The sequence below is a fragment of the Lytechinus variegatus genome, chromosome 1 (genome assembly GCF_018143015.1).
Source record: "Lytechinus variegatus isolate NC3 chromosome 1, Lvar_3.0, whole genome shotgun sequence".
In the NCBI taxonomy this organism is placed as follows: Eukaryota; Metazoa; Echinodermata; class Echinoidea; order Temnopleuroida; family Toxopneustidae; genus Lytechinus; species Lytechinus variegatus.
The window spans coordinates 28,592,412-28,620,111 of record NC_054740.1 but is presented as its reverse complement, the minus strand read 5'-3'; the positions used below and the strand labels follow the sequence as shown (position 1 = coordinate 28,620,111).

General features: G+C 35.4%; 1 protein-coding gene across 1 annotated transcript in view; it reads left to right on the top strand.

Moving 5' to 3' along the window:
- Window positions 1–27,700, top strand: part of LOC121410538 (THO complex subunit 2-like) — a gene marked incomplete at its 5' end in the record, with an annotated part of 92,847 nt that overhangs the window by 19,150 nt on the left and 45,997 nt on the right. Inside the window, 15 exons of the mRNA XM_041602696.1 lie at window positions 800–870; window positions 1,526–1,647; window positions 8,779–8,912; window positions 9,573–9,733; window positions 11,137–11,229; window positions 14,562–14,708; window positions 15,849–16,021; window positions 17,182–17,374; window positions 20,359–20,394; window positions 21,301–21,431; window positions 21,853–22,039; window positions 22,562–22,655; window positions 24,972–25,052; window positions 25,676–25,772; window positions 26,448–26,565. Coding sequence (XP_041458630.1) covers window positions 800–870; window positions 1,526–1,647; window positions 8,779–8,912; window positions 9,573–9,733; window positions 11,137–11,229; window positions 14,562–14,708; window positions 15,849–16,021; window positions 17,182–17,374; window positions 20,359–20,394; window positions 21,301–21,431; window positions 21,853–22,039; window positions 22,562–22,655; window positions 24,972–25,052; window positions 25,676–25,772; window positions 26,448–26,565 — 1,838 coding nt within the window. The remainder of the gene's footprint in view (window positions 1–799; window positions 871–1,525; window positions 1,648–8,778; window positions 8,913–9,572; window positions 9,734–11,136; window positions 11,230–14,561; window positions 14,709–15,848; window positions 16,022–17,181; window positions 17,375–20,358; window positions 20,395–21,300; window positions 21,432–21,852; window positions 22,040–22,561; window positions 22,656–24,971; window positions 25,053–25,675; window positions 25,773–26,447; window positions 26,566–27,700) is intronic.

Below are 27,700 nucleotides of genomic sequence, written 5' to 3'. Positions count from 1 at the left end.
TCACAGAAAATGCCTCTTCTTTATTTGTTGACAGATTTTGATATTTTTTCTTCCATCCGGTAGAACTTCATGAGGCCCACCAAACTTCTACACAGAATTTTGAAAATTTTCAGTAGAAAATTATTTATGCTAATTTATGCGAAATGTATTCATAAATCACAGAAAATTCCTCTTCTTTATTTGTGGACAGATTTTGATTTTTTTCTTCCATCTGGTAGAGCTCTATGCGGTTCACCAAACTTGTACACAAAATTTTGAAATTTTGTCTGGAAAATTATTTATTCTAATTTATGAAAAAGTTATTCATAAATCACAAAAAATGTTTTTTCTTCATTTGTTGATCAATTTCAGTTTTGTTTGCTTTATATGATAGCTCGAGGTGGTGATACAAAATTTAAACATAGAATTTTGAAACTCATTGAATCTGCTATTCATATATTTTCAAAACTCACAAAAATTGCTTACTTATTTGTTGATTGATTTAGGTTATTTTTGTTCCATCTGAGAGCTACATATGGTTCACCAAGGTTCTACACAGAGTTAATAAGCTTTGACTAGATAATAATTAATACTTAATTCATATGAAATTTATTCATAGATCACAAAAAATGCTTCTATGTCATTTCTTCATCAATTTCAATTCTATATCCTCAATTTATGTCACCAATATAATTCACTACAGTGTCAACTGGGCTGAAATTAAAATTGTGTTAAATTGTGTTGCGAGATGCCGGATGAGCTCCACATCATTGATGTGCTAGTTAATATATTTCTTTTCAATATTGATTTGATTTTCCAGATATTGAAACCACTTCAACAGAGGATGGCATATGCAAGGAAAATTTAATCTCTCTTCTGACAGCTTGTACAGTAAGTAAATTGATTATTGTATAGAGAGAATGAATGAAGGAAAGAGTTATGTTAAGGGAGGCATAGCAAATTACGATGAGGAACATCACTTATTCAGCAAGCCTGTTTAAGCACCCTGGATCTCCCATTATTATGCACAGGTGACAAAGAAATTGAACTTAAAAGATATATATTTGGAAGAGTCATCAGTTTGCCCCCAAGTTTTAAAACAGAGTAAATTCTGTGTGACTTTTGGATAAGGTTTTATGAAACAGTTTACACTGTTTTCGTATCTAGGGAAGATGAAAGAAATAACTCAAATTTCCACTCATAAGCTACAATTAAGATACATAAAAAATATATGTAACAAACACTAGATAGAGGGGGGTCATTTTGACATTGACTGGTAAATCTAATGTTATCATATTATATCCGAAAGTGGAATTTTGACCAGAAGGATTAGCCCAAAAGATATCTTTAAGGAGCTCCAATGCTTAATCACCAACTACTCAAGTGCAACTTCTTTTCTTTTTTTTGCCCGGGGTAACATGTACTAATCCCAGTGGATTTGTAGATTGAAATAGAAATTATAGACAATCTTGGGAGGTTTGATCCTGTTAATAAAGGTGATTGCTTAATACATTTTTATTATCCTTGTCCTATATTCTCCATGCAGGCATTCTTGGATAGCGGCTTATTGAAGGAGAGATTAGACAATGACACTCTTGATGCTATCAATGTTCTCTCCAACAAACAAGCCTTTGCTCAGAGATATGTCCGACTCAAGACAAAACTATAGTGAGTAAATCATTTTTTGCACTATACGTAAGCTCAACACATTGTTTGATTTTTATATTATAAATATAAGGCTACTTCATTTTATTTTAAAAAGGATGCCAATTTTTAAGGAGGGGAATGAAACTAATAAGAAACTTATATCTTGTACTTAAATTTTTGTTTCTTCTTATTTCTTAGCACTTTTAAGCGTCCCTATAAATCGCTTGATAAATTTTATATATTATTGTCTCACCTGCGAAACAGTGAGACGAGTGAGACACTAGGTGTAACTTTTCCGACGGTGGCGGCAACGTTAAGTTTTTGAAATGACAGTATAACTTAAAAAGTATATGGACCTAGTTCATGAAACTTGGCAATAAGGTTAATCAAGTATTACTGAACATCCTGCCTGAGTTTCAGGTCACATGACCAAGGTCTAAGGTCATTTAGGGTCAATGAACTTTAGCCAAGTTGGGGGTATCTATTGAATTACCATCATAACTTGGAGAATTTATGGATCTGATTGATGAAACTTGGACATACGATTAATCAAGTATCACTGAACATCCTGTGCAAGTTCAGGTCACATGATCAAGGTAAAAGGTCACTTAAGGTCAATGAACTTTGGCCAAGTTGGTTAAGTTTTTGAAATGTCATCATAACTTAAAAAAATATATGGATCTATTTCATGAAACTTGGACATAAGAATAATCAAGTATCACTGAACATCCTGTGCGAGTTTCAGGTCACATGACCAAGGTCAAAGGTCAATGAATTTTGGCCATGTTGGGGGTATCCGTTGAATTACCATCATATATTTGAAAGTTTATGGATCTGATTCATGAAATTTCGACATAAGAGTAATCAAGTATCACTGAACATCCTGTGCGAGTTTCAGGTCACATGATTTAGGTCAAAGGTCATTTAAGGTCAATAAACTTTTGCCATGTTGGGGATATTTGTGGAATTACCATCGTATCTCTGTAAGTGTATTGGTCTAGTTCATAAAACTTTGACAAGAGTAAGTATCACTGAACATCCTGTGCGAGTTTCAGGTCACATGACCAAGGTCAGTGGACTTTGGCCATGTTAGGGGTATTTGTTGAATGACCTTCATAACTTTGAAAGTGTATGGATCTAGTTCATAAGACTTAGACATAAGAGTAAACAAAGTCAAAGGTCATTTAATGTCATTTAACTTTGGCCATTTTGGAGGTAGTGATTAGATTGCTGTCATAACTTATAAAGTTTGCAGATATAGTTAATAGAATGTTGATATACTGAATCGCTCTCCTTGAGGAGCTCAAATCAATTCAATACAATGCATGTATGATAAATTTAGTGTTGTCAGTCGGTCCGGGATTGGGATGAATTCCCGGCGGTCTGAGGCTCCGAGACGGTTCCGGGATCAATCAACTTAGACTGTATCCCGGCAGGAAAATAAAATCAATAATGGCCAAATTCATGTTGTAATATTTCCCTAATTAGTAATTGTACTTACGAAATACGAGAGAACAATTTAGTTTCAACTGGCTGTGTGCACATGCACCTCGAAATATTACGCAATTACATAGCTACCTGTCGATCGCATGAGCATGCACGCAATCTAGCTTTGCACACGGCTCCGAGAGATCTACGCAGACAACAATCGTCTACTGTATAGTCTCATGTGCAAACCTCTTTCGCCTCAGTTCGTTTTACCGAGTCATTCATTTACCCCATACTTTCGAGTTGAATCTGCTACGATATGTATGGACTAGTGAATTTATCATGAAATAATTTACTAACAATTGACAATGATGATCTATGAGTATTTGCAAATTTATTCATTTAAAAAAAGTCGACATTAATTTTGCGATGATTGTATTTGTTGGGGTATTTTTTGCGAAAAGGTTTGCAAATAACAACTAGACGAATGCACACCATGTTTCAGCTGGTTAGAGCCGGGAGAGAGAGAGAGAAGGGGGGGATTACGGTAGTGCTGTAGCTCGGATCACCTTCCGAACTGAATCCCGCCGGGTTGAGCTGGTTCGGTTCGGAAAATACGAACCGGGCTTCATTGCCAAGCTCTCTCAACCCGGAAAATTAACCCGAATGCTATACAACTTGTTTCCGTCATCGCGATTAAACTAAAAAGCCATCTATTCACCTGCAACGCCTTTCAAAGTTAGAGGCAGACGCAAGCCAAGCCTTACCGCTCATTCATAACTTTAAATAGATCGTCCGGTCTGTCCATGCATGACGATTGGCCCTTGTACTTCTATGTAGCTGTGTTTTCTCAGCCAGAGATAATCCAGCGAAAATCAATCTTTGCAAGCCACGTCCCCCTGCGCAGCCCGCCCTGCGTCTATTCTGTGTACATGTGGCTGTGCGGCTGCACTGTAAAATGTGTGTGTCCATTACTAGTAGTGCACAGTGCATGTTGAATGCGTGTGTATGGAATCATGTGATTGATCACCTGGTCAGGAATGGTTCACTTGCATGATCGAGGGCCCGGTTGTCATGTTGACATTAATCTTCTTGGTTTGTGAGCTACATGTAACTGTCATCAGAGGTGGCCATAAAGAAGTCCGAATGAGAATTATGTTTCCTTCGAGATGATTGTGATGACAAACAAATGACTTTTTTGTGCAAGGGTGAAATATACTAATCTGTTCGCCCCCCCCCTTGTGAGTGTGTTTTTTAAGGGGGAGGGGAGCGGACTGGACGAGTTCTGGTTAGTGTTGTGATGATTGCCAATTTTTATCTATTTTTGTATTTATCTATTTATTTATTTATTCATTTACCACTTGTGGGATGGAACACCCTATCTGCACATGCTGTTTTTCGTAGGGGGCCAATATTAAGGCTTATAAAGTGTATAACAGTTTATTTCACAATTATTACGCAACAAACAACACAATTTGTTTACATTTGTAATTTTTTTTTCGTTGATTTTTTTTACCTTTCGTTATTAATCATTTGTGGCATGCTATTAAGATGCAAATTCAGAAGAAAAAATCAATATAATAGACGAGTTTTCAGAATATGAGTTTAATGAAGTGCCCTGAGTACGTTTGTGTGTATGCGTGGGACGTATTACAAGTTGGTGTGCGATTTTGAAATTGAAAGAGGTGGTTAAAATTGCTATAGGGATAGCTTCGAATGAATGAAAAAAAAGGGAGAGAGTGAACTTGGTATAATTCTGAGTCTGAGAATGACAGGTTCTAATATAGAGGGGATGGGAAGAATCCTGACTGAGGCTAATTGTAAAAAGGCATACAAAGCAAGGACATCAAATAGCTCCTTTTTAAAAACAAGTGAGGTCTCTTTCCCTTTGTTCAATGATCCAATCTTCCCACAGATGTCTCTTTCATCAAAATAAACATTCTCATTCACTATCGACTTTTTTGGTTTCGATGTTGTGCCCGGAAGTAACTAAATTCCCCACCCCCCTCCCCTGTGTTACGATGGTACATTTACGACTTCTGTTTATTTAAAGTGTGACGGAGTGAAGAAAGCAATGGATATTGAAATCAAGAATGTGTGAGAGAGAGAGAGAGAGAGAGCGAGATGTGAGGGTAAGAGGAGGGAAGAAAAATATTCATGCAAAGTTTTAAAATTTGTACAAGAATGTTTTGAAAGAAACTGAAGAAAAAGACCAGGCAAGATTTCAAAAGATATGAATGTTATTCCATCTCATTTTATTTTGATATCGTGGAGAATATTGCAACAAAATGAACAAATAAATATTACCTATACAAAAGAAATAGGAATACATGTTGAACATTAATGGGATGCTCTTCCTCGTCTTATTTTTTTTTCAAACTATATTTCAATCATTTTGTGATTGGTTTAGTTCATTGACTTAATTCATGATGAAAAATCCCCTTTCCAATTTTCTGATCAATAATAGCTATTAATAAAGTATTGAAGTACCCCAAAAGCCAAAACCCATTTCTAATCAACTTTGGCTTCATTCCACTGGAATTTCCATCGCCCTTGTTTATAATTTATTGACAAAAACAATGTCTGGAGAGTATCTGGAATTAGGTCACCGCGAAGAATAATTTCGACAGCCTGGTATTATAAACAATGTGGTTTCGGCTTTCACACATTCCAAGCATGTTGGCCTTTCATTCAAGACCATGTGCTTACGGCCAGAGAGTGACTCCTGTAATTGACAGATGAATGAACCAATCACAGCTCGCAAAGACTAAAGTTAACCGTTACTGGGTGTGTTGGTGCGATCACGGATGGGAGTGGTCGTATTTCTACTGGCCAATGGCTGATGAACGGAGATGGTTGGACTATCATAGCGAGGGCCAGGGCGGGAGCGCAGGTGCGCAGCGGATGAGGAAAAAAGTCGAATACGGTGTTGACAGTATAGTAGAGAGTTTGATGATAGATTAATTATCAAGTGGCGTATATTTTCGGGGTTGTGTTTTCTTTTGAGGACAAGGTCAGAGGGGTGATGTCAGCCACAGTAGTTACTGTCAAAAAGGTCAAAACATTACATTTTTTGCACAACGCACATCAAATTAAACTGGTCCGGGTTACCGAACCGAACCGAGACGGACTTTGATTCTTATAAGATTTCCGAGCCGATTTCGGGCCGAGTTGAAGGCTCCGAGCTACAGCACTAGATTACGGGAAGTGCTTGGTCGTTCACGACTGGGGACCATCTGTCATCGACAGCCATTTTTTAGACGATCGGGCAACTTCTTGTTTTTTCGAATCATATAAAGTTAAACATAAAAAATGCAGATTATTTATTCATTTATTTATTCATTCATGCATGTTCACCGTATTACACAGATAAAATATAAGTAAATAATGAAGAGACAGACGTTTTCTGCATAAACTAAGCATAATCACACCTTTAAACCGATTTTGCATCCATAAACAAAATTAAATGTAAGAATAAGGAAAATAGGAAAGAAAGAAAAGAATACAAAAGTGAAAGACTGCCTAGATATAAAAATGAAGTATCAAATTGTTATGAATATATGGTATTAGTAATTCAACAAAATGATGAGAAAGAAACGTGTGTCCTCTGGATCCCCATGTCATAAAAATAAAAGTGAGATAAGAACATATCAATCAAGAGAGAGGATATTAACATCAAGGAGATGACATAACAGGGCAGAGTTACGAGAGAGGGAGAGAGAGAGTGAAACTGAAAGTTAATCCATATTCCGGGCTAGCTAGGGCCACAGGCGCACTGACAAGACATTACGCAATTTGCTTATATAACTGTCAACCACGTGCGCACCGACCACAGATCAGTGGCACCGACACGTGTGTTATTGGACTGTCAGATCAGCAGCTGGATCGACTCAAACATAATTCGGGTCATGTCAGTGGTCATCAATGTTTACAGTTTGCGGTGGTGGCACGCTTTGACTGTCTCATCATTATTTTCCCCACGTTTTGAGTGAATGTTTCCAATTTGCGGTGGTGGCATGCACACTTTGACTGTCTGGTGCACCGCCAGTGCGCAGTGTTGTATTTAAGGCTGGAAATGTAGGTACACAGTTTTGGATTGCATTTGTGCGTGGAGATACGTTTCGGGATTCGGGACGAGCCGGGATCCCGATAAGGAGATAAGGAAATTTTGAAGTTGCCGGGACGGTTTCGGACCAGGATTTTTTTTCTAGATAACAACACTAGATAAATTGTTGATTTTTTGTAACATCGTAATAGCTGTGTAGCTATTAATTAATCTGTGGTGAAACTAGGCCTGGGTCACAACGTTTACAAAATACGCTCCTGCCAAAAAAAAAAAAAAAAAAAAAAAATTACACCTTTAAATCCATGAAATGGCCATCTATTTTCCATAATTCCTTGAAATTATTTTGAATTAGTTGAAAACTGTCAGAAAAATGTAGAATATTCACCTCTTTCCCGACTCTGATTTGAACTTACTCTCGATAAATATTGTAGTCCCACATGTAGACTTCAATTGTGTTGCCATGAAAATCTACATATGGGACTACAGTTATTACCGAGTTCAAATTCACATCAGAGTCAGGAAAGAGGTGAATATTCTTCATTTTACTGATAGTTTTCAACTAAATCAAAATAATTTCAAGGAATTATGGAAAATAGATGGCCATTTCATGGATTTAAAGGTGTAAAATATGAAATTTTAGCAATTTTTTTTTCTTAGGAGCGTGATTTTTTGCTCTCCTTATTTTTTTTAGGAGCGCGGTAGGAGCGCCAGTGCGATCGCTCTCAAAAATGAAGGTCTGATACAGTGTAGGGGTAATTAAGTATCACTGACAAGTCTTAGGTCGCATGATCAAGGTCAAATGTCATTTATTGTCAATGAACATAGCATTGTATCATTGTATGAATGGTTTTTTTTATGAACAATTATTTTATAGTAGTTTTCAAAGTCAGCACTGCTGCTATATTGAATCGTGCAATGCAGGTGAGACTGCCAGGGGCACTCCACTTATTATTATTATTTATTTGGAACTTGTTCAAGAAAATGGTTTTCGGCCATAAAAATGTTTTGTAATTACATGTATGTATGAATTGCTTAAGAATCGCAGGCTTTCAGCCATATGACATTAAAATCGCATTGTTAAAAGAGGCTTGGGGTTTTGGCTGAACTTGCTGTACTTATAGAATAAATGTTTACACATTGTCCCCTTTTTTATTTTTGGCAGAGGGGCATGCCATCTTTCTTTCTCAAATGTACACTAATGTCAGTTATAATATTCATATAACTTTATCCAGATTGCATCAGAAGTAGTAGGTAAAACATCACCTTTACCAGCACAAGAGTAGTTTCGATAAACTTTTGCATATGTGAGTTGGATGGGCCCAGTTTTGGAGAATCTTGATTGAAATTATTCTGTAAAGCATATCTCTGAACTCATCCTTGATATAAAGAAATTATACAAAGTGAGATATCATTTATTTATCAACATTAGCGGACCGTGACCCAGAGGAGACAAAGCATTGGGGGGGGGGGCACTGCATTGTCTGTGAACAATGCTGTGCCCCCCCAATGCTTTGTCTCCTCCGGGTCACGGTCCGCCACTGCTTATCAATGTGAGGATATGCTGACTTGTCTCTTTACTCTGTTGATTTTCAGTACAGTTCTTTACTACTGATTCATGGGGGTAGTAAATTTTCCCAACTTTTTCTTTCTTTACTCAGCTATAAACAACAAAAGTTCAACCTTTTACGTGAAGAGAGTGAGGGCTTTGCTAAGTTGGTCTCGGAGCTTACTCAAGTCACATGTGATCCCTCTACAAGCTCTCAGGTGTCAAAGACTATCAAAGCACTTATAGGTGTGTATGTGATAAGTTAGATGACTATTCAGTGCGCAAAGCACTTACAGGTGTCTGTACGTAATAGGGTGGATGGATGTTAGAAGTAGGCCTGTTTTGAAAGTCCATTTTTGATGCATGTGTACACGGCATGTTTTTCGGTTGTGTACATGCTGTAAACACAAACAACCAGCTATGTAAGTTATGATAACTTGTGTTCCTTACGTAGTCTAAATTTCTACTAGTAATTCATGAACTGACGATGATTTCAGTACTCACATTTTTTCACTTTATTTTTCTTTCTCATATAAGCAAATATAAACTGTTGAAAATGACTGTAGATTGCTTTGATATCAAAATTAATCGCCAATCTCACTCAAAAGTTTGTGCGGGAGATCTTAGATGACACTGACATTACCACCACTCGATCCCTATCGAGGCATGGTCACTGCATTTAACCACCCATGCATGACTGTTCACATGAAAATTTCATGTCATACTGGAAGAATAATATTGTCTGATCATGTTGACATACAATAATTTGCCTTTAATCAAATATCTATATTGAATATTTTAACTTATATAAGTGTCCAAGAATTTTTTTTGTTATAAATAACAAAATATATAATTGTGGTGAGTCAATATCTGATGAAAGTATTATTTCCATGCTTTCCCATTTAGGTGGATTTGACCTTGATCCAAACCGGGTCCTTGACATCATCTTAGAGGCCTTTGAGACAGCTCCTGAGCTTGATCATGTCTTTGTTCCTCTACTCAGGTCATACATGTGTGACCCTCTAACAGTATGTCAGGTCTTAGGCTTCAAGTTTCAGTTCTACAAGGTCAGTCAGAATCTATTCATCAAAAAGGATGCTTCTTTTATAGGTGAAATTAGGAATCAAAGCATGATCTCCTTCTCTGGCATCCCTTCCCCAGCATTCATGGTACCAATCTGTGTGTATCAGATTCTCCCTTATCTTACTGTATTTTCAGGAAATTTACTTTTAATAGCATTACTAGTCTTGAGCATGATCTTGATCCTTTCCCACTTATCATGAGCTCCTTTTATTTCAAATTCGCTCTACCAAATATTTGAAAGCTTAAGGGATAAACCCCATTTGATATTAATTTGATAGATTGGTAGTAGGACATTGTTTGTGTTAGTTGTGCAACTGTTTTATGAGAAACCTGATGCTGAGAGCAATCATCAGACAAATTTGCTTTGTAATATGATTTCTAAATGTACGTAGTTCCACTCCTGTGAATAGAATGTTCTTGAGTGTTTGATGTCCCTTGATAAAAATTCATTGAATCTAATTGATGGAATAGATGCCATGAAAGTGAGATTTTTTTCAATGCCTCTAATATGTTGCATGAAGCAAATGCAGGTGCAATTACGGTAGCGCTTGTAAATTTTAATTTGGTTTCTACGGAATCAGTTGATCACTGTAAAAAAAAAATGCGTGTAGGAGAGTCCAGTTAGTACCTAATGCGGTAGCACAATCATATCTAATGACATTCTTATTTTTGCAACTTGGCTCTCAAAAACTGTTTTATACCAAACTGCAGAAATGAAATGGAAGTCAAAGAGTGTGTTTCCTTATTGTAGTGGGGAGCAGTTCCATCAGTAGCTGATCTTAAATACATGACATGTAACAACACACTGTTGATTGGTTATTATTGAGTGTCCAAATTTGAAACATAGTGAATCCTGTGCTATATATGTAACAAACTTTTTAATTTTACAATTGTTAATGGATACAATTTTGTATAAATGTGAATTAATGAAAATAAATGAAGCACGATATGATTTTCTACTTAATTCTTTGAAGTTGCTACCCTGGCCTGAAATGTAAGGGTTTGGTGAAATGAATTACTCTAGCATTCTCCTGTCTCCACTCAGTGGGAAAGCTTTAAAGAACAATTAAATGATTTTTCTTGATGGAAATAGCCTTTGAAAGGATTATCACAAGGCTGTTATTTTTTTCTGGATATAGTCCAGGGGATATACAAAGATCGTAGCCTCTCTCATAAGTCAAGCTGTGCCAAGCAAATGAAAAATGTGCACAAGTGAAATAGAACAAGATTTCACCTGATAGTGATTGGAAAGCTCTATTCAAGGAGGCATAGCTGAGTTGAATAAGAGTGTCTCTTTGTTTCACCGAATGTGAAATGTCCGAACATAATTCTATGCACTCATCGTAGAATATTTGCATTTCAATATCTGTGCTACATTTTCATACAGGAAGAAAATATACGAACTCCAAAATCTCTTCACAAGGTCACAGCGCAGCTTCTTCAACATCATATTGTTGAACTGGATGACATATACCCTCATGTAAGTTCTCTTTTTTAGTTTCAGCAGACTCTGCCAGTTTAAGCTTTTTCATTTTATTTACTTCTGTCCTCATGTTCCCTTCAGTGAAAGTAAGTGCAGTTAGCACAGACCTGCCAACCAGTACGTTTTTGGCGGATGTAGTATGTTTTTGCCACCAAAATACGGCAGTATGTTTTTTCTTTAAAAGATATGTTTTTGTAAAAAAAGAAGAAAAATTATCTCTGTATATCTCTGTTTCATAAAACTTACACAAGTATGGTTATAAGATCAATGTAATTTCAGGTAACTTTTTTTCAATCATTTTGTTTAAAACCAAGGTGAGATACACACATGCTTAAATGTTTTTTTTTTCATCTGCAAGAGCAGTGCGCATTTTAGCTTGCATGCAGCTTGGGTGCTGCCATGAGCTAGTGCACCACATATTTTATTATGAAATACACTTTTTTGGGAAAAATACAGTTTTTGTCTTACCTGCATAGCAGAGTGAGACAATAGGCGCCGCTTTTCCGACGGCGGCGTCAACATCAAATCTTAACCTAAGGTTAAGCATTTGAAATGACATAACTTAGAAAGTATATGGACCTAGTTCATGAAACTTGGACATATGGTTAGCAAGTAATGCTAATAGTTCTGTCGAGTTTCAGGTCACATGACCAAGGTCAAAGGTCATCCAGGGTCAATGAATTTAGACCATGTTGGAAGAATTATTTTCAAAATCTTAACCAAAGGTTAAGTTTTTGATATGACATCATAACTTAGAAAATATATGGACCTAGTTCATGAAACTTAGGCATAAGGTTAATCAAATTTACTATGCGTGTACACTTGTGATTTGAGTGGATTCTGTAGGAATTCATGTGAAATCGTATCCAAAACTGCCATCTATCGTGTTAAATGGTTGAATTTGTATGAGGCTACTTCCTATGGGAGACTGATTTATGTTTTAAAAATTTTGGGGGCTTACTTACTGTATGAACAAATGCATGATTGATCTGAAAATGTGAGTATTGATGGAGAGCTGAGAGAGCTTAACCCTAAGTACATTTATGAATTTTGGCTAAAAACACTACCGTAAGTAAAGGTGTATTAACCGCACCCGTGTATTAATCGCACCCCCAACTTTGGACTAAGAAAAAAAATCTTCTCACATTTACATGCATATTTGAGGTACTAAGAAACAAAAACTAAGTATAAGATTTCAAAGTATCCAAAGAGATTACCGATATGCGGAAATCTGCTGTTCTTGATCAATTCATCTACAAATGTAAGAAAAAAAGAACGGTCCCAACAATATTGGCCACTAACACACTCACTCACCTCACAGTCTGAGTCACTGTGTACACACACACACCACTGCCATTACATTGCAAACTACGATACAGTACCAGTCATGCTAGTACATCTTATCAAATTATGATATGTGTCTTTCCCAGCGTAGGAGGAAGAAACATTCACATTTCTTGCATCGCAACCTCACAATCACTTTCAGAAATTTGATGTCTTAGCATGAATTTTGGATACGGGATTACAGGAAGGTTCAAGAAACAAAGAAATTGACATTTTTCCAGTTGTTTTTTACGGCTTCGTGCCGTCTCTCTCGTGCATTGTTTACATGGTATCATATGAAAAGCAGCAAACAGGAAGGAAAAAAAACAAACGGGACTTTGAATAGCGCCAGCTTAAGTCGCACTGTAACCATATTACAACGCAATCTCTAAGCTCACTCAACTCTCGCTCAGCAGTGACAAAATATTACTGAGTATGCTTGGTGTCTCTTTTAACTTAGCCAGGGAACTTCACTACTTTGAATCGAGAATAAAGTCAAAATTAGTGTCATGAAGGTGGGTGCGTTTGTTATGGACAATATTTAATTAAGATCGTAATAATCGCTTCCCATTACCCGTGGCTCATACCCCTCTAAACGACATTGCCTGGGCGGCTACGCCTGGCCACTCGATGTGTTGTGAACTGGCAGACATCGTACATGGACGGTAGGGGTTACGGCGGGCTGGCTCAGACCCGTCACCGTGTATAAACCGCACCCCCGACTTTTGCTTCTATCCCGCCGAGAAAAAGGTGCGGTTAATACACCGTTACTTACGGTATTTGTATTGGATTTGTACACAAATTCATGTTTTTGAGTAATTTTGGGTCTACATCACATGCACTTACAAAATATTGCGTAATTTCGGAACTGGATACCCGGGGGTCACAATTTTGGTCTCAAAAGTTGCGCAAGACTTGAAAGTAAAAAGTCCGCGAGCGACGCGGTCAAAAAATTTTGCGCAGCGGATTTATCGCGAAAAATGTCGAGGGTGGGGCTGAATCAGCCCCCCAGTCTTTTTTAGGGTTAAGTGTCTGTCTTTAGTTGATTCTGTCTGTGCATTTTACCAGTAATTGTCTTGCAAGCACAAGATTGCATGTTCTTTGACTTTTGAAATCATGTTTCTTAGTGCTATTCTGACATGGAATTACAAATTGTAGCATAAATCAGAACCACATACCTGGAAGTTGCGAATCTAAGTCTTAAAAATTTTGCAAGACTAGAAAGCAAAAAACTATGAAATTTTGTGGTATAGTCTTTAAGCATTTGAATAGTTATTGTCAAAAATATTGGCTACATAGATTTAAAAAGTATAGTGTTCACCTTAACAATGCAGCATGGCTGTTTCATTAAAGGACAAGTTGATTGAAATAAAAAGAGAAAAATCAAACATGCAAACAATGAAAATTTCATCAAAATCGGATGTAAAATAAGAAACTTACATGTATGGCATTTCTAAGTTTCGCGTAGTTGGAAAAAAAAATTGTCTGTGTGCAAATGAGGGGACTGATAACATCATCCACTCACTATATCTTTTGTATTTTGTGATAGAAATATGAAATATTCTGATTTTCTCCTCATGGCAGTATGAAAGAAGTTTTATTTTCCTCTGAATACGTGGAATTACCATTGTTTAAACTTTTTGTGGTTCAGTCAAGTTGGTCCTTTTTGTCATATTTGTAAAAAATGAAATGTTGTATAATTGAAAAAAAATGAAAGAAATAGTGAGTGAGGGACCTCATCTACTTTCTCATTTGCATGTCACGAGTTGTGCATATAACTTTTTGTGAAAAATAAGCGAAACTTTAAAATGTAATTTCTTATTCTACATCTAATTTTGTTGAAATTTTCAGCATTATGCTTGTTGGATTTTTCTCTATTTATTCAAACCAATTTTTTTTCTGGGGTGGACTAACCTTTAACAGTATAGATAGTATACAGCTTTATTGCAAAAAATAATGATTAATTGATTGATCATTTACATCTGTTCCTATAATCTGACTTCAAGCTTGCTCCGACTGATGTGGATATCTTCAAGGCCCACAAGCAGGAGATTATTGATGCAAGGCAGTATGCTAGGAAGATGAGCATGGCTGTTCTTGCTGACAAGGATGACAAAGATGACAAGGAGAAAGAGAAGGAGAAAGATGAACAGGTTTGATTTTTTTTTCTAGTTTCTCTCTGAAACGCTTTAAAAATCAGGATGATGACACTGAAGTGTGTGAGCTGTCTAGGTAAGGTGAAATCTCCATCTTCCATTTTTTTGGTCCTTAAGACCTTCCTGCTCTCAGAGACAAAGTTGCATTGATAACAATCTTCTTGCAGGGAGAGTCAGATATCTTTACTAAGTGTGACTGTAGTACCCCTGATCCCAATACATATATATAACAGTAGATGACTGTATTATCTATACTGTATGATTGAACAGCAAATGCACTGTTTCCATGACACTTGCTCCTAACCTACAAAACTAACTAAAACTTAATCCCTATTTCTATATTATTCTGAACCAAACACTCTTTAAACCTCTACCTTCAGAGATAATTAGACCGGAGCAAATGTCATTGTCACCAAGGCTGTTCTGGTTTGGACTACGTAATGTTAGTATTTTATACAAATTTTTGTTTTGCCTGAATAGTAGAAGCAAGAGTGTGTTTTTTTCAACAAGGCTTCATTTTAATACACAAACATGTTTTAAACGTCATCATGATTAAAAAAGTACAAGCTCCTGTTTCATGCAACTTGGGCATAATAAAAATATCAGTGGTCATTTGGTTTGGATTTCAGGCCAGTAGACTTGGCTTTATTGTTACGTATTAATAAAACTTTATTGCAGGTTAAGATTTTGACTTTCGAAGATAGATTTGTATGAAACTGATTGCGTAATACAGTAAGGTGAATGTACCCATTTCCTTCAGAATTATTATTAAGTTAACTTGTAAAGTGGATGATAAACATACCTTGAAGGAAAATTGCTATAGACATGGAAGTTATGATTATGAACTTTCAAAATCTATAGCATGATATCCAGAGGAAAATGGTTCACTGCAAACATCTACTCTTCAGCCATTTATTTATACCTGGTCCCATGCATGCGTATCTGTGTATATTGTAGATGTAAGTTTTTGTCAGAATTGAGTCGGTATGTTGTCATTGGATGTTTCCAGTTACTAAAGGCAAATATCATTTACACTGTGCTTTATAAACTACCTCACAATCATTTTTAGACACATTCATTAATAATTCAATATGACTGCCAGAACTTTTATCACCTTCTTTTTCTTGTGTCCTATAGGTTATTGACAACCAAAAGATTGGATTGTGTGAAGCCATGATTCTAATAGGAGATTGGGTACATGCCAAGAAACTATTAGACAAACTGCCTGAGTATGGCACTACGAGTAACCCTACTGTGTCCAAGGCTCTCTGCAACCTCATTGAATCTATACTTCAACCTCTGTACACAAAGTAGGTCCTGCCTTGTATGCTTATATTCTTTATATGTTTTAAAGCCAACCCTCTCGTATACATTAGCTCATATCACAATTATGAATAATGTCTCTATGCGCTTCCAAAGGACTTGAATATTATTACCCCAGCTGTAGCTAGGCAGCTGTAATTACCAAGATTACAGCGCACATGCATTTCAAGGAATAAATTCCTGCCAGGTACCCATTCACCTCACCTGGCTTGAGTGCAGCATAATTTGTAGACAAATTTCTTGCCAGATGAATTTATGCCATGACTGGGATTTGAACCCACGACCCTCTGTTACAAAGTTCAGAGACTAATCCACTGAGCCACAACACTCCACATCTTTAGTCTTTCAGTTGATTGCAAATATACAAATCGCTCTTTGGTCTGTCTTGTATTAATTCATTACGTTGGTTCAGTCCAACTTTGTCTATTACCAGACTGGTCTGAAGATTGTTTCATTAGATTTTTTTATCAGACAGTTACTACTGTCAGTGGCAGTCAGATATATGCCTCTCAGCAAGTTAAGATCAAGGAAAGTTTTCATGTTTGACAACTTGTCAGACAACAACTTTTGATCAAAGGCTTTTTAGTTTCTCACTTCTTTAATTCCACTTTGTTGACAGCAAGTTTGTCTGTTTTATAGTTGGTCTAATGATGTTATATTGTATAAGCTGGAGTTTTATGTGTTTCTCTTGAGATCATATTACAAAGTCCAACATGGTCAATGTCCTCTTTGCTCTATATGGCCAATGTTACATGTGTAGCTGAAACCCAGAGTGCTAATATAGCAACTTATGTTAATGCTAAAGTCTCAAATCATTGAAAAAATTACCATCTGGGGTCCGAAACACAAAGCTTAGCAGTCATTGTAGAACTTAAAATTTTTTTTTTTAATTGATTGCATTGACTTTAATGCACGATTCTATTGTAAAAAATCAAGCACACGATTCATCAGTAAACTTTGTGTTACAGGATCCAGGTCTAATTACCAGCTTTAATTGATTTTGAATGAAGTAATGACTAGACAGAAAGAAAACTTGACCAAATTGATAGTAGTAAAAAAAACCAAACTAATGTAATTTGGCAATGTGACAAGTAAACTTACAATTCAATCAATCAAAATGATTGTTATGATCTATTGTGTGTTGAAGGAGTTGTCAACCACAGGGAGCAAAAGGGCATCATATACCTTCACCTCCGAAGAATGGCACCTTGCCGGCTGTTCAGAACCTAGGAGACATCAAAGGAGTCCTTGAGATGTGTCGCTATCTTGGACCATATGCATCATTACAGCCTATCCTCATCTGGAAACTTGTCAGGCTAGGCAAAGCACTACTTGCTCAGGTAGTTTTCTTAAATACCTTTCATTACAATTTAACATACTGGTAATTTTGTTTGTTCAAAAGGAGCATAATTTCAATAGACTCTGGTTAGCTTGCTGGTAGCTCTGAGCAGAGAGGTGCAGTGTTTTCTATTATATCGTATTTTATTTATTAGCTAATGATTATCAATTCTTTTAGAAATCTTGATTGTGAGATTAGTTTATATGCATAGAGGTGGATAAAAGTAAAGCTTGAGCATTAAGTCATAATAGCCTGAAAGCAACTGCGCTGTGCCAGCCATGTAAACTGGCCGCCATTAACGAACCGGGCAATTGTACCTGCTCGATGACATATACACAGCTAGTAGTCATTTTTAAATTTTATTATTTCCCAATTCTTTAGAATATGATTGTGTTTGTTCCATTGCCCCTATTTTGAGGGTGCTAAACACGAATATGAATGTTACAAAATGATGTCTTTGGTTCTTGCCATGGCAACAGTTTAATTTCTCAAAAATAATATTCCTTTATGATGGTACATAAACATGATATTATAAATGCTCCAATCTTAAAGTCTTAAGCTTCCAATGTAATGAATAATAAAACTTCCAGATATTTGAAGTCAGCACAATAGTTGATATTGGACCATTGCCATGGTCACAGCTTTAACCTAGAAAAATTAAAAGGATGGGGGGGGGGCATCTGATCTCAGCCACCCTTTGGGGGCAATTGAAATTCGTCTTGCACATTCTTTACCACATGAACTACAAGCCAGTATGAAAAAAAAATCTGGAAATATTATATTACATTTTATACTACTTTTTATTCATTATAAATGAAATATGCAAATCTACTCATGAAAAACATTATTTAACACTCAATTTCGCTTCAAATTTTCTTTTTTTCAGATGTCATCTTTGTAATATAATTCAAATGTTTCCTCAAATAAAATTTGTGAAAGCCAATTTTATTTCCCCATCTATTTTGTTTTTTAAATTTATATTTTTCTTTGTTTTTTGTTAACTTTTGTTTTACATTGTTTTATTCAATGGATATCTTTACATACCATATAGCAATGTAATGGAACCCTAAATTGATTAAGCTAGCCAATTAGAATGAAAAATAATCACCCTTTTATCAATTTCATCTGCCATTGACTTTGTACAGAAAGTATAAAAATTAGCCATTTTTGGCATAACATTGTCTCTTAAAAAGTCCTATAGTGCAGCGATGTTGTACCTGTATGTCGCAAATTTGGTCTCAAAAGTTGCTGGAAACTTAAAAGAAAAAAGTCATAAAATTGAGGGGACCATCATGCTTCAACCCCCTCCCCAACATCCTTATAGGGTTAATCCACCTCTATGGTTATATGCCAACTTTGTTTTCCATATCAAAGAAAATTTCATTCAAGTGACCACTGAATTGCGGAATTCCCACTGGCTTTGTACATGTAGCACTATAGGTATTAGTCTGCTGCAGGCTATGATGGAGTTAGTGCATTTTGGGTTTTCCTTATTAGTTAGCCTATCTTTCTTTATATGATCTGTTTAGTTATATCCTTTTTTAGCTCATCCGGCCCGAAGGGCAAGATGAGCTTATGCCGTGGCGTGGCGTCCGTCGTCTGTCGTCGGTCCACAATTTCAAAATGCTACTACTTCGCCATTTCAAGTCCGATTTCAATTCTGTTTGCTTTATATGATAGCACTAGGTGGGGCGTTCAAAACTTAAGTTCTACACAGAATTTTGAAATTCATTAAATATGTTAATTTATGCACATTTTTCAAAATTCACAAAAAATGCTACTTCTTTATTTGTTGACCGATTTTGATCTTTTTGCTTCCATCTGGTAGAGCTTCATGAGGTTCACCAAACTTCTACACAAAATTTTGAAATTTTGACCAGAACAATTTTTATGCTAATTTATGCGAAATTAATTTATGCATATATTTAAAAATTCACATAAAATGCTTCTTCTTCATTTGTTGACCGATTTTGATTTTTTTCTTCCATCTGGTAGAGCTTCATGAGGTTCACCAATCTTCTACACAGAATTTTGAAATTTTGACTAGAACAATTTTTATAATAATAATAATGATACATAAGATTCATATAGCGCACTTTCCATCTTGATTAGATGCTCAAGGCGCTTCAGAGCAGAACAAAAACTATTTACATATACATGTAATACGTGTCTGAACAACACTTTTATACAGGTAAGTTTTCAGGTTGCCCTTGAAGGTGGTCGCTGAAGTCTGGGTTTTCAAACTGTGTGGGAGAGAATTCCACAGGCTAGGTCCTGCATGAATTTTGAAAATTTTCAGTAGAAAATTATTTATGCTAATTTATGCAAAATGTATTCATAAATCACAGAAAATTCCTCTTTATTTCTTGACAGATTTTGATTTTTTTTCTTCCATTTGGTAGAGCTGCATGAGGTTCACCAAACTTGTACACAAAATTTTGAAATTTTGTCTGGAAAATTATTTATTCTAATTTATGCAAAATTTATTCATAAATCACAAAATGTTTTTTCTTCATTTGTTGATCAATTTCAGTTTTGTTTGCTTTATATGATAGCTCGAGGTGGTGATACAAAATTTAAACATAGAATTTTGAAACTCATTGAATCTGCTATTTATTCATATATTTTCAAAACTCACAAAAAATGCTTACTTATTTGTTGATTGATTTAGGTTATTTTTGTTCCATCTGAGAGCTACATTAGGTTCACCAAGGTTCTACACAGAGTTAAGAAATTTTGACTAGATAATAATTAATACTTAATTCATATGAAATTTATTCATAGATCACAAAAAATGATTCTTTTGTCATTTCTTCATCAATTTCAATTCTATATCCTCAATTCATGTCACCAATACAATTCACTACAGTGACAACTGGGCTGAAATTAGAATTGTGTTAAATTGTTTTGCGAGATGCCGGATGAGCTCCACATCATTGATGTGCTAGTTATATGTTTATTCCTCTGTTTCTTCTGTGTTTGTAGAGAGCCTCAATGACAGAGGAAAAGAAAGAAGATTTGGTGAGTCGGACTGAGTTTGTAATCCTACACCTCATTCATACAACTTTGTCATTGTCATTGTTTTATATCGGGAGCCTGAATTGAAGACTTGAAAGGGAGGATGAATCTGTTTTTTTAGAGAGATTTGTTCAATATATTGCATCACAATTGACTTTAGAAGAAGGGTGTGATATTGTTTGAAATATTCTGTTTGTTTTTTTTAGAAAAGTAAAACTATACAGCCTGCCTTATTAAACAGGGCATACTTCCAGGTTTGCATAATTTGCAATATTAACCTGTGACACCCTGACTTATTGATAAAGGCACTATGATTAAGAAAATGATTCAAAAGTTTTGCAAAGTTTATTGTTAGATGTATTTTTTTTACATTGGACATTAAACCATATCTAGGCCGGGGTATTTTGTGAGTTCATATGGCCAGGGGGGAGGGAGGACTCCTAACTGTTCTATTTTTTTTGCTAGAGAAACTCTTTGTGTTGTTCTAACAAATGTACATGAAAAAAAAGCAATATCAGATTAATTTCTAATGTATTATTTTTTCCAATTTCTTATGAATTTCACTGTTTTTTTTTTACCTTTTTGTTTTTTTATTGTTTTTTCAATGAACTTTGTTTGGGACTCATTTGAGATCATAAACAGAATACCAGCAACACTAAAAATAATTTAACATTAATGATTTTTGGTTAAAAATGCAATTAGCATTGACATTGTTTCTCATATGAATATAGTTTTGCTAGCAGATGTGTCAATGATTTTTTGTACATTCATGAATTTCAAGGTTTAAATAATGATATGGACTGTCTCCTTTTGAAAACGTCATTAACCTGATTCGAATCATATTGCCCTGTCTTCAACTCCGGGCAATACATTTAACATTGTTTCTCCTATTGTTGTTTATCATTATAGAATTCTGTCTTTCATGAGATGCTATCGGTGATTGAGCAAGTGATATTACCCTCTATCAGCATGATGCCATGTAATGCTTGTCTCTCTGAAGAGGTCTGGTCTCTAATGAAGATGTTGCCGTATCATAGAAGGTAAAGATACACACAAAGTTTGCTCTTGAGTGAATTTGTATTGAGTGCACACCATATGCCCTTGCAGTTACATTTGACCTGTGCAAGGCATTTGACCCTCATCATTTACCATTTGGAGTACCTCAGCGCTTCATACCTTCTGGGCAATGAGTCTTATCGATCTTATCCATGTATTTGTGCATCCTTGGTTTCAATGGTCAACAGCACATGATATTATGCATCTTCTTGGTTTGAGACGAGCCAAAATACTCAGAGCAGAATTTTTGTTTCACAAAGGGCAGCACTTGCCTTCTTCTCTATTGTCACTACTCCCAACATTTGGTGCATTAAGAAAAGTCACACTAAGTGCAAGGCAACATATATACAGTTGTTGCTGAATCCTTGTCCTAACCACTTTGTTTTCTCAACCCAATATGTACAGATACTGCTTGTATGCGCGATGGATAAATCATTGCTATGGTATCCATCCCCCAATGATTCGGATCAAAGCTAATACTACAGACAGGGCCAAGTACATCATGAAGAGATTAACCAAGGAAAATGTCAAGCCTTCTGGAAGACAGCTTGGGAAACTAAGCCATTCCAATCCCGGGGTACTCTTCTCTTATGTAAGTACAAATATATGTCAGTTTGGTTGTGTAAATGATCTTGATGTAAAATGTTCAAGGCAGAAATTAGTTATAGCAATCACAATATGAAAGGGAAATGCTTTAAGTAAAAAAAAGTAAATTTGACAAGAATGAATTTCTCAAATCCTAGGTATAATAATTTGCGATAATAATAACAATTAAGTGATGGTGTTGATAATGAAGGATGCTGCTGATAATGGTGAGGATGATAAGATTGGAGATGATGATGAGAGAGTTGATGATGGTAATGGTGGTGGTGATAATGGTGACAATGGTGAATGGGGGGGGGGGCAATAAATGATGACAATTGGGGTTCAATAAATGGGGGTTCATATTTTAATGATGATGACAGCAACAATGAAGATAATTATGGTGATGATGATTTTGAAAAGTATTGATAGGAGTTCTAAATTAGTTTAAATGCATGGAATGATGTTGCCTACTACATATGCATCCATTTTTTGTTTATATTTCTCTTTGTTTCTCATTTCACTTGACCAGGTATTATCTCAGATTCAGATGTATGATAATCTAATTGCTCCTGTGGTGGATTCTCTGAAATACCTTACATCACTGTCATATGATATACTAGCTTGTATCCTTGTTATTATCAGTAAACCCCAATTGTGTCCTAGAACTATCAGTTACTATTCCATGAAAGTCATATATGATTGTTATTTTTATTAAGTACAGGCAGTTACACTGTATGTGATTACAATTTCAGATCACTGAGTGAAGGACAATGGTCATCTAAAATGAATTTTAATTTGATAAAAATAGAAGTTTTGTTCATCATTTCAAAAGTGCTTTATCAAATGTTTACATGATGGTAATGGATTTGTCTATCTCAAATGCCATTTTAGGTCAGTGAATTATTCTAAGTTTTAAAATGTATTTTTTTTCAAGGAGTTTCTGCATTTTATTCATAAATCAATGATGAATTAACATGTTCACCTAATACCAAACATATATTACAGTTGAATACAATTCAAATGTGACAATTGAAGAGATATATTGTAAATAATACAGAAAAGACTGATAATTAAATCATACATAAGCATGTGATATAGTGAGTTCGATAAAATACGGGGTCAGCTACTATAAGTACAGAGGTGCTTGAAGCAATATCAATTTTTCTGATTCATGCTCATATTCCCTGAAGTCTGAAATAGCAGTAACCAGTACATTAGTTGTACTTGGACATATGTGACCAGGCACCACAAAAAAGTCACCAGAAATAAATATAAAGCCCTTCTGAAAGAGGAGTTTTTAAGCTTCATAATGATATAGAACTAATGCACAAGGATTGATCCTAACACACACGAGTGAGACCCACACAAGTAAGAGGAGAATTTTCGCTACTGTGGGACACTCCTTTTGAGAAAAGAGGGATTAGATATTACTATAGAAATTACTAGTCTATTGAAGAATACTTACTCTTCTGCTATTGTGTATTGTCAAAAAAAGGAAGATTAAATGTGGATAGAAGAAATTATCAGCTTGTCCCCAATTTTCGCACACTAATTAGGTTCATCCTGGCCATTATTTTGAACAAGTATTGTTAGAATTTCTATGCATTTCTTAGTTTCAATTTACTCCATCTTCCTTCCCTATTTGTGTATTTAATTTGTGATTTATTGGTTTTTTTTTTAAAGAAGTGTCACATATATGTGACATATTTTTTGGAGAATAAAGATGATATATATTAATGTTAGAAGTTATTAAATCTATAGGAGTTCAAAGAAAGATAAATATTCAGGTTTTTGTGGAAATAAATAATGATATTAATTTACTCAAAAGGACAAAAATAGGTCTTATAAAAACACTCAATAATTACACTTTAGGTTTGATTGGTACATACAAATTTTTACAGTGAACAAGGGAGAGTATACTCTTTCAGAAAACACCGAAATCTGAAATTTGAACATTCTGACCAAAATGCTATTTATATTGGCTCCATTTGAAATCACACAGTGCAACTTTTTTGTGGTGCTGGGTCACATATAGGGTAGGATTACATTTCAGGCTTTGAGTGCTCAGTAGCTGTAGAGCAAGACCAGTGTGGGCACATTTCGGCATTCAGCAAGTAAAAGGTTAATATTGCTGATTGATAATTTTGGAAAGATTGTTTTTTCATTTTATTACTGGTTTCATGTTTGGTATCACGTTTTGCTATTGATATGCCATATTGCCCTTTTTCTTGTCAGTTTGATCGCTTTATAAAATCACAAATGAAAAACTAGCAGGGCCACCAGACTTTCCCTGGCCAAAGAGAAACCAGTCTCAGTGCATCCACAGCCATGGCTTTGATGACATTGGAGTAACTTTAGACCTGGGGGACGTTGTAGATATCTGTTTGTAAGTTAAGAGCGACTTCAAGAGCAACTGGTGATCCTTTCTTACACTGTAAATAATCACCAATGAACATCTAATGGTGACTGTCAATTACCACAAGAAAGGATCACCAGTTGTTCTCAGGCACTCTTTTTAATGTACGAACAGCTTTATGAAACATCCACCATTACTTTTTCTATTCTGATGGTACATGTAAGTCTAAAACGAATATTTATATTTCAATGTTGCAAATTGAATAGTGATGTTGTATTGAATTGAACTGAAAGTTGTACCAGATATGTCCAAGGCAAAAGAGAGGCTGATCCTCCAGCCATTGAAAGCTGTTTTCTAGGTGTCTTTGAATCAATTCAAAATCTGAAATTCAGTGTTCAGAAAGAAAGGTAATTTCTTTTTAAGAAGATGTATCAGTGATGTGAAGACAACAATTCTGCTATATTTAATTGTGTAATAATGGCAAGGTGTTCAGGAATATACCCCAGTTTAATGATTTAATTTGTGTTTATGGTAAATTTTATTGCTTTGTGATTATGATTCCTTAAGTTTGATTTTGTATCAGATTGTGTGATAGAAGCTCTAGCAAACCCAGAGAAGGAACGCATGAAACATGATGAGACCAGTCTTTCACTTTGGATGCAAAGTAAGTTGTAAAAGATGTTACAAGAAACTTACAATCAATTGCAAGCATCAACTAATTCCTATTTGATAAATTTGAAATGTAGCAAATCAAATTTAACTTTCTATAGCAATAGCTGAGTAACAATCATTTGGAAGGAAAAGAATAAAAAGAGTAGTAGTAGTAGAAGTAGTAGTGGTAGTAGTAGGAGTAGTAGTAGTAGTAGTAGTAGTAGTAGTAGTAGTAGTAGTAGTAGTAGTAGTAGTAGTAGAAAGAGTAATAATAAGATTAGTATTAGTATAAGTAGTAGTAGAAGTATCAGTAGTAGTAGTAGTAGAAGTAGTAAGAGTAGTAGTAAGAGTAGTAGTAGAAGTAGTAGTAGTTGTAGTAGCATTAGCAGTAGTACATGTAGTAGTAGTAGTAGTAGTAGTATTAGGTGGTAGTAATAGTTGTTGTAGTAGTAGTATTAATAGTAGTAGTAGTAGTAGAAAATTAGTTTAGGAGTGGTAAATCAAAAGTATTTGGTGGTGCCAATAGTTGAAATGATGACAATAATTCTACAAAACAACCAATTGACTTTTCTCCAACTGTATTTGTGAATTGTTTTGTTGGTTATTGAAAAGATGTGTTTTATTCCTGTTACTTAGGTTTGGCATCATTTTGTGGGGCCATGTTTCGCAAATACAACATTGAGTTGACGGGACTACTCCAATTTGTTGCAAATCAGCTCAAAGTTGGCAAAAGGTACTGAAACTTTTTTTTTGTAAAGCTATATTTTTTCAGCAGATTGAGTTGTAATAAGATTTTGTCTATAACTCATATTTCAAGATTTGTGATATTTTACAAAGCTGTTATACAAGCTATACTTGTTAAACTGCATTTGAAAAAATTTCAAGTGGTGATATGGAACCTAAAAATGATTGGCTGAATGCGATCACATGACTAGTCATTTATTTTAGATAATAAAAACATTAATTAATGACTGGTATTGACTAGACCCCGCTGAAAAACAGCCTTATTCTTCACTGAGAGGCTCTTCAGGTCATATGTGGAGGAAAAAAAATGATAAAAGAGGATCTTTTTTTTATCATCTGAAAGAAGTAGAATTGATGATTGAAGATCGCCCTCCTTGAAATAGATACCTTAATATTGATATCACAATGTATCGAGTCTTCATTAGCAAACAGTTACTATATCACTAGCTTGATTTTGCCTTTTCATGTTGTATAGTTTCGTCTTCAAATCGCAGCCATCAATAGCTAAGAGCCATCCAATAACTAAAGAGCAATTTTTTCCAGATTAGGCAATTTATCTGTAGTCATTTTGCACCCAATCTGAAGAAATTTCTGAGGTCCCAGGAGAATAATCTTAGGCAGGCTCACCCGTATATTCTTTGTTGTTCTCTTTTTGAAAATACAGTTTTGATCTTTTGATCTTGAGAGAAGTGGTGTTGAAAATGGCTGGAATTGAGGTAACAGAAGAGATGACCGCTGACCAGTTAGAAGCACTGGCTGGAGGAGAGCTTCTCAGAGCCGAGGTGGGTTAGAAATGATTTGATTCAATTTGGATGTTATAGGATAAACTAGTGCTAATCCAAAACGTGTACTGCCAACAGTTTGACCTTGTTTAGAAAAAAAAACTTTCCAAAAAGTTGTTGAAAATTTCACATATCTTTACATCTGTGAAATGCCCATCTGTTGTCCATGTTACCTTGAATCATTACGATTTAGTTGGAAGCTGCCAAGAACATGAGGAATGTTTCCTTTTTTTTTCTTGACTAAAATATCAATTTATATAAGATACACTCAGATAACATTATACCACTCCCATCAATTTCTGCATATGGGATCTGATCTGCCCTTTTCTGGCACAGTAAACAAAAATCTGTAAATCTTGTAGGCATTAATACATTTTTTTGCGATGGATAATCCAAGAGTGAAATAGAGAATCTCAGATTTTTATTGTATGTATAGTTTTGGGCACCTTTCAAGACTTGAAATGGAATTATGGGAAGAGCATAATTGACTTGCCCCAGAGAAATTAATAGTATTAGCAGAGCCCATGGAATTCCACAGGTGCCTCCTGTGAGGAAGCCGTACCAAACTGAATTAATGGGTTTATTACATGATTAGGGAGGGTCCTTATACCCCTGCCAAACAAAGTTTGAAGTGGGAATATAGGAATCAGTGTACGGGCGGTTTGTCGGTCCGTTGCAAATCTTGCACGTCAAACTTTCTTCATCAGTTTTTAACCAATTCTCATGAAACGTGGCACACACAGTGGTGTTGGGGCAAAGATGTGCAAGACATATTTTTTGTATGTGTCTAAAACTGTGTTGCCATGGTAACCGGATATTATGGCAAAAATAATCTTGCAGCCAAGCCACTTCCTCAGTTTTTAAGCAATGAAATTTGGTGCATACATTGGTCTTGAGGGAAAAATCTGCAAGACACATGTTTTGTATGTGTTGGAAATTTTGTTGCAATGGTAACAATATACATGTATATGTGTCAAAAAATTAAGCAAAAATACAGTGCGTATCAAAAAAAAGTTTACACTTTGAAAAAGCCCTGGGAATTAAAAAATTTACAACATGCAGGTAATTTTTTCACATATAATCTTGGGTTTGGGTCTCATCTATCCAATGAAAGTAAAATTTTTGACAGAATGTT